This window comes from Talpa occidentalis, unplaced genomic scaffold, assembly GCF_014898055.3.
Source record: "Talpa occidentalis isolate TD23 unplaced genomic scaffold, MPIMG_talOcc4v2.1, whole genome shotgun sequence".
Classification (NCBI taxonomy): Eukaryota; Metazoa; Chordata; class Mammalia; order Eulipotyphla; family Talpidae; genus Talpa; species Talpa occidentalis.
In genome coordinates this window covers 53,022,973-53,036,997 of record NW_026555331.1, presented here as the reverse complement: position 1 = coordinate 53,036,997, position 14,025 = coordinate 53,022,973, and the positions used below count along the sequence as shown (strand labels likewise).

At 44.1% G+C, this 14,025-nt stretch overlaps 2 protein-coding genes across 2 annotated transcripts in view; one reads left to right on the top strand and one right to left on the bottom strand.

Moving 5' to 3' along the window:
* The window catches only part of SLCO5A1 (solute carrier organic anion transporter family member 5A1), a 138,907-nt gene extending 131,030 nt beyond the window's left edge, over nt 1-7,877 (bottom strand). Inside the window, exon 1 of the mRNA XM_037505563.2 lies at nt 6,796-7,877. Within this exon, the coding sequence (XP_037361460.2) occupies nt 6,796-7,705 (910 nt within the window). The 5' untranslated portion in view covers nt 7,706-7,877. The remainder of the gene's footprint in view (nt 1-6,795) is intronic.
* Nucleotides 813-1,848, top strand: LOC119240824 (procathepsin L-like). The gene is given in 4 exon segments (XM_037505578.2): nt 813-853; nt 856-1,285; nt 1,287-1,420; nt 1,423-1,848. Coding segments are annotated over 4 exon segments (981 nt in total). The 5' UTR covers nt 813-828; the 3' UTR covers nt 1,815-1,848.
* Nucleotides 7,878-14,025: the final 6,148 nt, after the last annotated feature.

The following is a 14,025-nucleotide window of genomic DNA, read 5'->3' as shown; positions in this document are numbered from 1 at the left end:
AAAGATTTATTTATTTATGCATACAAGAGCTGGGGTATAGGCCAAAGGTGCTGCAGGGGGTGGGGGTGAGAAGATTCACTAGAGACACAGAGGGTAGCAGAACAGGCAGATTGACTGAAATACACTGCTGAAGGGAGCAGTGGATGAGACAGGAGAGGTCTGCTGCACCATGTGGGTTAGCTCCCTGGCTGGGGACCGAACTCATGCTGCAGTGGCTGTTGATAGTTTCATGGTGCTGATGCTTAACCCCTTGCACCACAAGGGAGGCCCACTAAATTAATTTTAGGCCCACTAAACTCACTCTTCTTCTAAAAGACTGAGGAAATGTAAAAAAAAAAAAAAAAGTAGCAGCCAACAGGCATTTACTGTTACAAATGCAATATTCTGATTATGTCCTGAAACTGGTTCTTATTCACCAAATGTTCTGCCACAGTCTATATGGATAAATAAAAACCAACCGGTATTACTGGGACACCACAGGCCTCTCAAACTTCAAAGGAGCTTTTGTTATGTTACTCTAGGCATTACATAAATGTTCATCCATTAAAGAAAAATGTTCATCAAAGGTTGACATGCTCTGGTGATAAAACTGTGGGTTCTCAGAAAATTTAATTAATCCAGCTAGAACATCACTGAAACACTTAGCAAGATATTCCTGTGCAACATTTCTAAGGAGAGATTCCCTATACAATATTCTAATTTCATTTTCAATGTTTCTTTCCTTTTTAAAAATTATAAAAAATAAACTTCTGGCCCTGCGACCTATTAAGAGCTGCGTGCGTCTGTTTGTGCACCTGCACAGTGGTGGCTGCCGCAGGTTTTTGCAACATGAATCCTTTACTTCTCCTGATTGCCTTTGCTTGGGAATAAGCTCAGCTTCTCCAAAATTTGATCAGACTTTAGATGCACAATGGTCCCAGTGGAAGTCAACTCATAGGAGACTCTATGGCATGAGTGAAGAAGGATGGAGAAGAGCAGTGTGGGAGAAAAATACGAAAATGATTGAACTGCACAATCGGGAATACAGCCTAGGGAATCATGGCTTCACAATGGCCATGAATTCCTTTGGTGATATGACCAATGAAGAATTCAAGCAGGTGATGAATGACTTTCAAAAGGAGAAACAAAAGAAGATGGGGAAAATGTTCCAATCACCTTTCTTGCTTGAAGTCCCCAAATCTGTGGACTGGAAAAAGAAAGGCTCTGTAACTCCTATAAAGAATCAGGGCCAGTGTGGTTCTTGTTGGGCCTTTAGTGCAACTGGTTCCCTTGAAGGACAGATGTTCTGGAAAACTTGTTTCATTGAGTGAACAGAATCTGGTGGACTGTTCACGGTCGCAAGGCAATGAAGGCTGCAATGGTGGTCTAATGGATTATGCCTTCCAGTATATTAAGGACAATGGAGGGCTGGACTCAGAAGACTTGCAAAGGACTCAGATACTTGTAAATACAAGCCTGAGTTTTCTGCTGCCAATGACACTGGCTATGTGGATATCCCAAATCGGGAGAAGACACTTATGAAGGCAGTGGCTACTGTGGGGCCTATCTCTGTTGCTATTGATGCAAGCCATTCGTCCTTCCAGTTCTATAAATCAGATATTTATTATGAACCAAGTTGCAGCAGCGAAGACCTGGATCATGGTGTTCTGGTGGTTGGCTATGGCTTTGAAGGAACAGATTCTAATAACAATAAATTTTGGATTGTCAAGAACAGTAGGGGTACAGAATGGGGTGATAATGGCTATGTAAAAATGACCAAAGATAAAAACAACCACTGTGGAATTGCTTCAGCAGCCAGCTATCCCACTGTGTGAGCTGATGGATGGTGATAATAGAGGACTTGAGCCCAGCATACCCAGAAAAATTTTCTTAAAACTGATCCAGCCCTTACTGTATAAGATAAAATACTTGAATCATTGAGGATCCAAGTTGTGATTTGAATTCTGTAACATTTTTGTAAGGGTAAAATGTTTTCACTACTTTAATCACTGTTAAAAATAGCTTTATAATGTTGAATACGGATCGTTTCATTCTGAGACTTCTGAATTTTCATTTTTTAAAATGTATAAAACTTTACCATCTAAAATAAATTTTAATTCTGTAAAAAAATAAAAATAAAAGTAAATAAAAATAAAAATTATAAAAAATAGGGCCTCCCCGGTGGTGCAGCGGATTGAGTGCAGCTCTGTGAAGCTGTCCGCAGCCTCTGCAGCATGGGTTCAATTCCTGCCGGCCAGGGAGATTCCCACATGGCGAGGCAGACCTCTCCTGTCTCACCCGCTGCTCCCCTCACAGTGTTCTTTGGTCCTTCTGCCTATTCAGCTCCCTGCTCTGTCTCTGGTGAATTCTCTCACCCTCCTGCACCTCTGGCCTGTACCCCAGTGCTTGTATAAATAAATAAATCTTAAAAAAAAAAATTTAATTATAAAAAATATAAGTTTTCAGGGTTTTCCTATTCAGAAAGGGGAACATATCTCCCACTCCCCATTCTGCCCACACTAAAAGGAGTCTCATTTCTGCTGTAATAGAGAAGAGTATGTCCTCTTAGAGCTGGCAAAAAGCTTGCACACATAATCCCAATGGGTCCTCAAAATATTACAGTGGAAACAGAGACCAGGAGAAGTTAAGGGGATTGCCTGAAGTTTTACAGTCAGTGCTTGGTGGAGCCAGACTGAGATACAGCTCTTCTGCATTCTCATCTGGTGCACTTTCTAAGACTACCTCTCTTTTGGCCGTGAAATCACGGTTTACATAAGATGGGTGGAAAGGCTGCACCCACATAGCTTGGTCAAAGTTTGGCCCACGCCAATCATTACTTATCCTATGATTACTTATCCTATTGATTTTCTGCTCTAGGATGACATCTCTTTATTTTTTCTTGCTCCACCTGGTTAGCTATTCTTTCTCGTTTCCCTGTTAGTTTATGAATTTCTTGCCCCCAAAGGAACTCATTTCTTCTCTCCTCAAGATACAATTACAAATCACGGTCTAGTTGCTAACCTTGCTTCTTAATGTATAAAATTTTCCTCTATGCTCCAGGTTAACATTAACCCACTCTCCTTACAGAGTTAGTGCATTAGGTGGGTACAAAGCCTGGTATATTTCATCTAAGACCACACCTCTTCTATAGCTAAAATGCCCAGAATGCTTATATCAAATTTTCAAAAGATTAAGATAGATGTTTATATTCTATTTAAATGATATTTGTTCTACCTGTAATTACTAACCGACTACATTTTTTTTGTTGTGCTTTGTTTTGTTTGTTTGTCTGTGGTTTAACAAGAAGCTAAAAGACTGACAAAAACTGTTAAAACTGAGGTGGGTAATATGGAAGAACAGATCTGTAAAAAAAATAACAAAACTATTCAACCAGTTATTTATTAGGAAAAATTCCACATCATAATAGGTTAACACTGTCATGCTCTAAGAATAGAGCAGCTTCTTGAATTTGAATTTGTACAAAGGTAATCTACACAACCTGCTGTCCACAGAGAATGATCTTGTTTTGATCAGGTTCTAATGACTTTGGGCCAACTCTGTGTCCTTCTGCACTTTCTCAGAACTCTGCTGAACATGGCAAATCCTTTGGTTTCTATTGACTATCAAATCCTCTTGTCAAAGAACACAAAGTAGGGAGAATAGCTCAGGTTTTGGGTCAGACAGGATTTGAAGCACTTCAGCAAATCATTTAACTTCTTTGAGCCTCAGTCTCCTCATCCATGAAATAGGGAAAGCAATTCCTATCTCAGAACATTAAATGTGACGTGCCAGATTCCTAGTGTTAACACATAGCTTTTACTGAGATTCATTGTATATGAGACAGAATTCTTATGAGTTGTCCATAAAAACTGTCCTAATGTATACATCAAAATCCTCTCCAAATAAAATCAATTATTAATCAATATCTAAAGGAAGAAGCAAGGGGAATAAAGGAGAGGGGTTGGGGGAAAGAAAACACCCTCTGTCTCTTTCCTCCTTTTGCACAGGTCAGTTCATACTTCTACCCTGAATTGTCTGTATTTATTCATCACACTGAAAGTTCCTCAGGCGTGGGAATTATGTCTCATTTTTGGTTTCCCTTTTGCAGCACAGTGCTCGCCATGTAAGATGAATCTACTTTGCACTGGTTGTTTTTCTTTTTGGTGGGCAATTACTTCCTAAAATGTTAAATCTTAGTGTTCTTACAATAAATAAAGAAAATCATCAGCAAGAATACAAATTGGAACAATCTGGCAATCACCCAATCCACCAAGTGATTAAACTTAACATCACTAATTAATAGTCAGATGTGTGTAATATAAAATACACAGCATTGCCTATGAAGTAGCCTGGCTATAAATCTTTTGTCTGAACCTAATCAAACTTTCACACTCAACTTCCAGTATATAAGAAATGTAGGGAATGGAGAAACAATATAAGTGACATTATCAGGAAAAAAATAAAATAAATCTCCAATGTGATATATTCCATAAATTAGTTAATCTTGTTCCTTCAAAAAGTCTGAGATTGAAAAAGAAAAAAGGGTGAGGCACCATCTAAGACCTTTTTACGAGTGAATCTTGATTGGCTCCTGTTTGGGAAAAAAAAGTTATACAAAATCTTTGAGGGGACAAGTCAGGAAACATGGATATGGGCTAGCTATTTGATATTTAAGAGAATAGCTGTTTATTTCCAGCAGCTTCATAAAAGAAAGCCCTTTGTTTCCGAAGATGCATGTTAGGCGGGTCTGCAACACTTTCAAAGGACTTAGTCCCTCATCCAAAAAATATATATTACATACATAATACACACTCATAAGCTGATAAAGTAATTATGAAAAATGAACCATTATTGCATCTAGGTTGTGAAATAAAATAATGGTATTCTTTGAACTCTTCTGTGTGTTTAAAAATCTGTCCTAAGGGGCCTCCCTGGTGGCGCAAGGGGTTAAGCACCGCACTATGAAGCAATCCACAGCCTCTGCAGCACGAGTTCAATCACCAGCCTGGCCAGGGAGCAACTCACAAGATGAGGCAGACCCCTCCTGTCTCACTCACTGCTCCCCTCAACAGTGTATTTCAGTCATCCTGCCTGTTCTGTTTCCCACTCTTTCTCTCTCTGGTGTATCCTCTCAACCCCCGCATCGCTGGCCTGTACCCCAGCTCTTGTATGCTTAAGTAAATCTTTAATAAATAATAAATAAATAAATAAATAAATAAATAAATAAAATCTGTCAATATTTGAAAACAAGAAGACATAGTAGCAAGCAAGCCATCGCTCTCTGCTCTGAATGAAAATTTCTTTCTCTTGTATTTAATAATAAAAATAAATTTGGGCCTCCCTGGTGGCACAGGAGTTAGTCTCGGCACTATCAAGCTATCGCCTACCACTGTGGCCTGGGTTCAATCCCCGCCAGGAAGCTAACCCTCATGGCACAGCAGACCTCTCCTGCCTCACCGACTGCTCCCCTCAGCAATGTATTTTATTAGATCTACCCGTTCTATGCCCCACTCTGTCTCTGGGGAATCCTCTCACTACCCCCCAACTCTGTCCTACCCCAGTTCTTGGATTCATAAATAAATAAAACAAATATTTTTTAAAACTTTAAAAAATTATAAAAATAAATTCTAAAACTCTTGTCCTAATCCATTTGGGCCAGTTATTGGAGACTACAAATGACTCAGACATCTGTATGACAGCTTCTGTTGACAGTAGTTGTACTGAGGAATAGTCCTACTAATTAGTTATTATCTTCACTGTCCTTTGAAATCTTATTATTCCCACAAAGCTTGTATCAGCACATAGCAATAAATTGTAAATTTATGTAATTTTTTTGCCATTTTTTAGCTTTTTATCTTTTTTTGGTTGGACTTTAGTAGAGAAATGTAGAAAAACAAAAATTTCATCCAGTATGACTACTATTAATCCTTTTCAAGGTTCAAATCCATTCCCAAGAAGTTGAGTTTTGAGGAGATGGCTAGTAGAGGGGGTTATTGACAGTCACAGACTTCTAGTAACTAAATTATCCTATCCACATGAGTACCTGGCCCAACATGAGCACCCTGTAATTAACCCAGGCACCCCCTGTCCACTGGAACTGATTCATACAAGTCAGCCAAATCCAAAAGTCACAGCTGTTCAGAAAACAGTAATGATTCTTCTCCCAAGTGCACATAATTGAGGGTCTTCAACCATCCACAAAAATAGCCTTGGATAAACTTTACAATTTGTGATGTTGCTTCTGTGTAAAGATAACCTGGTCATTTGATATCACTCAAATGTTTTTTTTTTTATCGTGTTATAGGTGATAAGAAAGAAATGCAGGTATGGAGGCAATAAAGTATGTTTTACATAGTCTCGGTAATTCATGAGCCCTGCTGTGAAGGACAGGAATGAGAAGCAGCAATAGATGAAAGCATAAGATAACCCAAAACTTCACTCCCACACACCAGGTACTTCTGTTCCATCCAGAACCCTTTCCAGGTGTACAGCAATTAGCCGAGAAACAAGATAAGTTAGCACTTTCCCAAAGGTAGGCAGCAAGACAGACACCCCACGTTTAAATGTTTGTATGACTTGGGAAACGCAAATATGAAGTGTGAGTCTCAAAATAAGTTCAAAGAACTCGCAACTATTTGTTTCTTTCTCAAACTAAAAATATACTCTGCTAAGGCTAACAGGTAAATTAAAACTCAATGCTTAAATATGTGTGTGGGAGGAGATGGGGGTGGAGGCGAAATCTCCAGGGAAATGTAAAAGAAAGCATTTCCTTTTGAGTTTTCAGTTCACTTATCTGAGAAGACAGGAAAGACTTACCTAGGTACAAGGATGCATTTTCTTTCTTGACATTGTCATCTAAGTAGGTTGGTCCCAGGGTATAAATAGGTGTGGAGCCCATGCCAATGAGAATCTGTGCACAAATGAATAAAGCCACATAGACCCAGTGATTATTTCCTCCTGAGTCCTTCAGGCAAGCAGGAGGCTCCAAAGTCGCCCTGGAGTTGCCGGTCTGACACAGGCCATCATTGGAGGCCGAGGCGTTCAACTCTTGAATCTGGTAGGGCGGTGAGATGAAGTGAGGTAAAGCAAAGAGGGCAGCCCCAATAGCGATGAAAAGTCCACCTACCGCCAGCCACAGGGGCCGCCGACCCCGGCCCCCGAAGTAGCTGACAAACACCACCACCACCAGGCTCCCGATGTCAAAGCAGCTGACCAGCAGCCCCGACTCAGAACTCTTCAGACTGTAGCGCCTTTCGATGGTGGTGATGACACTGCTCAGGTATCCAGAGACCATTAACGCCTGGATGAAAGTAAGAAAGCACATGCAGACCAGGAAGCAACGGGAATCCGTGAGAACCAAGTAGAGGCACCTTCTGCCTTGGAGCGTGGCCAAAGCGGAGGACACCGACACGGTTTTACTGACATCCACCCTGTGGTTACAGTCAGCTAGTCCTGCCACCTCTGGTGAAGTGGACAGGGCAGAAGCGCTGGGAGTCAAACGGTTCAGGCCTTGCTTGGATTCCTGGTGGCCCAAAGACTCTGCACAGCTTAGCTTGGTGTCTACACTCGTGGGACTCGGGTCTGGCCGGCAGGAGGCGCTATTTAGGACGGGTAAACTCTTGGACCTAAAGGTCTCTGGTTCACATTTATTTTGGATAGCTCCTATTGTGGCGGCTGCTTCCAGCTGCTCTCCCGCCTGGGGTTGCAGCCCACTTCCTTGGTCCATGGCTCTCAGAATTCGAATTCAATCGCTAAACTCACTTTTTCACCCTCTGGCCAAACCCAAAGGGCCCATGCAGTCGTGCCCACCAGGAACCGGGACCGGGGATACAGAGCTGCGCGGCAGAGCATCCTCACCAGCAGGGAGGCGCCCAGGGCATCCTGATGGAAGACTTGGCCCCGAGGGTCCGCAGCCGCTTGCCCCGGGGGGCAGCGGTCCGCGCGGTCCTGCGATGAGTCCTGCTGGACGTCCACCTCCGGGCGACAGCTCGCGGCAGGAGCCTTGCGCGTCCCAGGCGCATCCCCTCTACCACCGCGCGGACGGCTGCCCGAAGCGAGAACTCCCGGTGCCCAGCGAGGGGAAGGTTAGCGCTGCCCGCGCCGCATCCCGCCGAGCTGGCTAAGCGAGACGCGCCCTGTCCTCGCCGCCTCGGCTTGCGACACCCTGGAGCGCAAATCTGTCAACCTGCAAAGCAGATAGAGTGCGGTCAGCGAAGGGCGGCTGCTGCTGGAGCTGGCGTCCCGGCGTCCCGCCGCCCTGGGGCCAGAGCTGGGTGACCCGGACGGTCCCGAGGGGGACCGAGGAATTTGCGGAAAGCGAAGCCCTAGAGGAGGCGGCCGCGGAGCGCAGCCTCCAGTGCTGGAACAATAACCAGCAGTTGGTCGGCGGAGCCCCTGCCTCATTGTCTACCGCCGACCTGCCCACGCCCCGCCCCTTTTGCCTTAAACAGCACATCTGCTTTTATATGTTAATAATTATCAACCTGGTAGCTCTGACTCAGAGGCAGTGTCTTTTATTCGAGTGAACTAATTGCCACCTTTGGTACTCCTACTCCATTACTCAAAATAGAAAATGCCCAAAAGAACAAAGGAAAGTTTTTTATTTTTGTTTTTTTTTGGGGGGAGGGGGAAGTAGGGGGTTTTACAAACACACAATGCATTCTTGGTCCCAATTTTTAAAAGGAAAGAGGGAGGCTACGTGTGTAGAAATATGTGTACACACTTGTGCTCAGGCACGTGTGTGCGATTACGAAGTGAATCCGTCTGCTTCATCAATTAAGGACACGTTTTCAAAGCCCAAGGCAGCAGCAAAAAAAAAAGGTCAACATGCTTGTCCCTTTATTCCCAACACTAAAAATAACACGCACGCGCGCGCGCGCACACACACACACACACACACACACACACACGCCCGTAAGAACTATTCAATTACAAACACCAGGGGCATTCGAGGCTGCGGCCCACACGAAGTCCCAGCGCGCAGCGTCAAGCGAAACTGAAAATCAATTTGCTTTGTGGAGGGGTGGGGAAGCTACAATCAAACAAAGAGATGCCGGCACGCTGTCACAGAGCGCGCCAGGAGCCCACGGTGCCGACTTGGCACACGCTGGCGGGCAGGAAAGTGGGCTATTTACATGGCGAGCACCCCGCGAGTGTGGAACTGGGGTGCGCGCGCGCGAGCACACACACCGGTGTGTATGTGTCGGAACCCCTCTGCGCCCCCGCACCCAGCCTGCATTCAGAGACAGCTGAGAACAGGTGTGTCCCGGGAAAACCTCCGGCCCTAAGCTCTCTCCACACTCCCAGGCCGGTGGGGAGTTGGGGCGGGGTGGGGGTGGGGGGGCACGGGGTGCACACCTGGTAGGAGAAAAGAGCCGGACTTGACTGCATTAGGATTCAGTATCCGGCGCGTTTTTGTGATGCTGCCGAGGAAAAGAAAGGAGGAAGGCTAAGAACGGCAGAGGGGCAGGCGGCCGGGGGCAGCCGCTCCTGCGGCTCCCACGCCGCGGCCAGACCCGCTCCCACACTGCCGGCCTGCCAGCCGCTCCCAGCCGGGCTTCCCCGGCGCCTCCTTACCCAGGAGCCTTCCCGGGAAACCCCACCCGCGGTCGCGCTGAACGGGGAAATCCCGGCCACTCGCACACGGCGCCGGGGGCGTCGGAGCCTCTGCCTAGGGGGGCACCCGCGCCGCGGTACGCGCTCGGGGGGCGCGCGGATCCCGGCGGGAAGCTCTCGAGCCGGCGAGGAATCCCAGGGACACCCTCCTGCAAACGCACGAGCGCGCGCGTGCACACGTGTGTACAAACACACACATACACTCTCTCTCTCTCTCTCTCTCACACACACACACACACACACACACACACACACACACACACAGTCATCAGGACGGTACTCCGCCGGGCTACCGGAGGGCACAAGCAGCCGCTACTCACTCGTGAGTCTGTCGGTCAGTCTGGCTGGGAGTGGAGCGGCGCGAGGGGGGGGACTGTGGACATACAGGAGTGGCTGGATGCCTCCTGGGGAAGCAGCCTCGGTCCAGCCGCCGAGAAATCAGTGAATGAGACTGTGACTCCGGCTGAACTCTTCCCCAGGCTTCTCGCCTGTCAGCCAAGCCTCCCCAAACAGACACACGCGCGCACAGACGCGCCGGCAGCAGAGCGGCAGAGGGCGCAGGCGCGCGGGCAGCAGCCCAGCCCAACCCGAAGGCTGCGAGCCACCCGGCTGCCCTTCACCCAGGGCGATGGGGGAGGGCGAGGAGCCTGGAGCCCTGGAGAGGCAGGTCTCCCAAAAAGTCAACTTTGAATAAAGTAATTATTTCTGTTCGTTTTTCTTCAGTGCCGTGGACAACCGCAGTGTCTCAGGAACCAAGTAGGTTCTGGGGACCAGTGATGAACACGCAGGACCCCTCGCTGAGGAACCCTATTTAATAGAAGGAAAACACCTGCAAGTAGCCTAAAAAGACGTGGTAATTCTGTACAAAGTGCTACTGGAGAATCTAATATCCATTAATCTATTGTACCTTCATTGAGAGCCAGAAGAAAAGGCAAGCGCAAAAGTGTAGGGGGGGTTGGTGTTGCAAGTGAACAGGTAGAAGAGTTGCAGAAAGAGTGCAGGAATGGGGCCAAGACCTGGACTGGAGGGGTGGCAGAGTAGAAAGGGTCAGAAAGGCCTTCATTGTTTCTGTCAGCTGAAAGGGCTAGGCTAAGGACAGGGCCCTGGGGACACCATGATCCAAGAGGAGAGGGAAAATTAAAAGCAATGGTCAGAGAAGTATGCAAAGAATCCAAAAAGAGTGTCACAGAAGCCAAAGAAGCAGAAAACTTTAAGAGGGGAGTGGTCAGATGCATAAATGCTGCAGAGAAATCAAATAAGATGAGAACTGAAAAGACTCCATTGGGTGCAGCCAGTAGGAGTACACTGTTGAACTTTTGCGGAGAGAAGAAAGTTGTTCCTCTACAGTATGATGACTACAACGGCCATCACTGCCATGGCTAAGCCACTTTGTGGGACCCTGGCCTTATTCAGATGTGATGAATGAAGTATAGAGAGATTAAATAACTTGATAAATGTGCCCAGTGAGTTTGTGGAGAATATGAGCCAAGTAACCTAAATGTCCATGCTCTTAACTCTGATCATACTCTCTCCTTATAATTGTATAGCAGCTAACTTTTCAAAGCACTTTGTATCTGTTATCATTTTATTCTAGTCTAACAACCACCATATCTACAGTTGCTACTTAAAGAGCAAAATAGGCCAATTGACTCCACAGAACAGTCAGTGTGTGCTTAAAGTCCATGTTGAAACAGCACTAATTTTCTGGCAGTTGCCAATTGACCAAACAAGGCAAAGACATTTATTTCCTCATTTCCTTCCACCGTCCCCTCCTATGGAGATCTCCATCAAGCCCACCATTGTTTTTCCACAAATATGACTCCAACTATCAGCCAAGTCCAAAGTTCAGTACCCTACTACTAACAAGGCAGACAAGGATAGTGGCATTTCCTAGACCTGAATACTCCTGTGAGCTTAATCTGGATCCAAACAGAATTGATCTGCTTCCTACTACATCCTTCCAAGCATTTTCACCCCTTCTCTCATTTCAACCTCAGCCCCAAACATCAGTTGTTCTATAGCAAACTCAATCTGTTACATCAGGTGCCAGCAGAGGGCTTCCCTGCTGAAAGTCAAATAATTGTGTCCCTGGCACACACTGTGTTTATTCATGGTCAATTACCATAGTTAAACTAGAAACAGCTCTAAAAACCAATAGATTCTTTATTGCCACTACCAGAAAGACCATGATTTACAGACAGAATGTAAAAGGACCAATTAGCTACCCATATGAAAGCAAGAAGAAAACATTTAGCAAGAGACATTTTTTCTGCTTTTTCTTTCATAGTTAAAAAATGACTGGAAAAGGCCAGGTATACCTCCTTCAGCCCTAATCTTTGGATTAATAGAAAGAAATGGACTCTATTAGGGGGTCCTGCCACCCATGGTTTATTCCATATGATTAAAAAAAAAATAGTTGAATTGCCTAGACCAGGATACCTGCCTTGTTAGGAACACTGGGATTAGCAGCACATGACTATTAACTCTGTTAGAATTTCCAGGCTTGCTTATGCTTCCTCTAAGCCATTAATCTGTCCAATTTATACATAAATAGCTTCTTTCCCAATCTTCATATTTAAAAAAACAGTAGCCTCTGGAATTGCCTGAGATATCATATAGTCTTAAAAAAAGATTGCCTTAAATAAAGGGGCAGGGAAAACAAAAAGGAGTCTTTTCCCCTTCCCTTCTCTTCCCTTCCTCCTTAAAGGTTTATTTTAGAGGCCTCCCAGACACAAGAACTGGTTATTGGTTCAGAATATTTTCTAAGCCTCAAATCTAATACATATAAGGCCGTCAACAACAAAATACACAGAAGAAAACATTGTCCATTCATTTCATGACATCAATTTTAAAGATGTCTTTGGAGACTCAACCCATAAGAGGAATAAATGCAAAAATAAACAATTGGGATTACATCAAATAAAAAAAGTTTACATAGTGAAAGAAAACAATAATAGGTTAGAAAGTCATCTTACTTAAGAAGAGAAAATATTTACACATCACTCAATTAATTAGGGGTTAATATCTAAGATACAAAAAATTTAACAATTAAAAAAGCAGCTCAAGGGACCTCCTGGTGGTACAAGGGGTTAAGTCTCGGCACTATGAAGCTATCCACAGCCATTGTTGCATGAGTTCGATCTCCTGCCAGAGAGCTAACCCACATGGTGTAGCAGACCTCTCCTGTCTTACATACCGCTCCCCCCAGCAGTGTATTTCAGAGGATCTGCCTGTTATGCTCCCCACTCTGTCTCTGGTGAATCCTCTCACACACCGCCAGCCCCTCCACACACACATCTGGCCTACATGCCAGTTCTTGTATGCATAAATAAAAATAAATCTTTAAAAAATAAAAATAAAAAGGAAGCTCAATTTATAAATGGGCAACAGATCTGAACAGATGATTCATCAAAGAGGATCTCCAGAATACCAAAAGATATATGAAAAATGTTCATCATTGCTTATAGTAAGGGATATGCAGATCAAACCCACAATGAGATATCATCTCACACCCATGAAAATGGCACATATTAAAAAGACCCCAAAGACACTAGAGAGCTAGAGAGAATGTAGAGAAAGGAAGAATCCCAATATATTGCTAGTGGAAATGTAAAGTGGTGTTGCCATTTTGGCAAACAATCTGGATTTATCTTTAACCCCCCAAATAAATAAATAAATGAAAAGGAAATACCACATGACCCAGCAATTCTACTTTGGGGCATCTACCCAAAGAGCATGAAACCATTAACTCAAAAAATTATATGCTGTACAATATTCATTGCAGTATTATTTACAATAGCTAGGACATGAAAGCAATTTCTATCAGTGCTCACTGAAGAGGATTAGATTAAGAAGATGTAGAATATTATTTACCTATAAGACAAGGTAGAATGTCACAATTTATAGCAAAATGAAAGGAATTATTGTAGAAAAGCAAATCAGAAGGACAAGGAGATTGAACATTTATACATACATGTATAATACAAGGGATGTGGATCAATCAACAAAGCAAAACACAAAAGCCAATGGACACTAATAAATGAAGTGAGGTTTGTAAAATTAAGTGGGAAGAGGGAGGGAGAAAGGGTTAACAGGGTAAAAGGAATGGTGGAGGAGGAGAAAGAAAAGGAAGAAACAGCAAAATAAATCAAAAAACTTTTTTATTTTGGAGTTTGATGAGGGTTGACCTAAGATCCTTTGTTTGTCTTGACATAACTGGGTACATCACCCAGATGATCTGAGAGCAACCCAATGAGATTGTATGATTTTAAAAATCCAGGTCATTTTAAAAAATGTTATAAATATAGTGATTCCAGTTTTGCAAAAAGGTGTGTGTGTGTGTGTGTATACCTGCAAAGGCTGGGAAGATACATGTAGTATGTGGTCCTCATCTATACAGTATGTGGTCCTCATCTATACAGTATGTGGTCC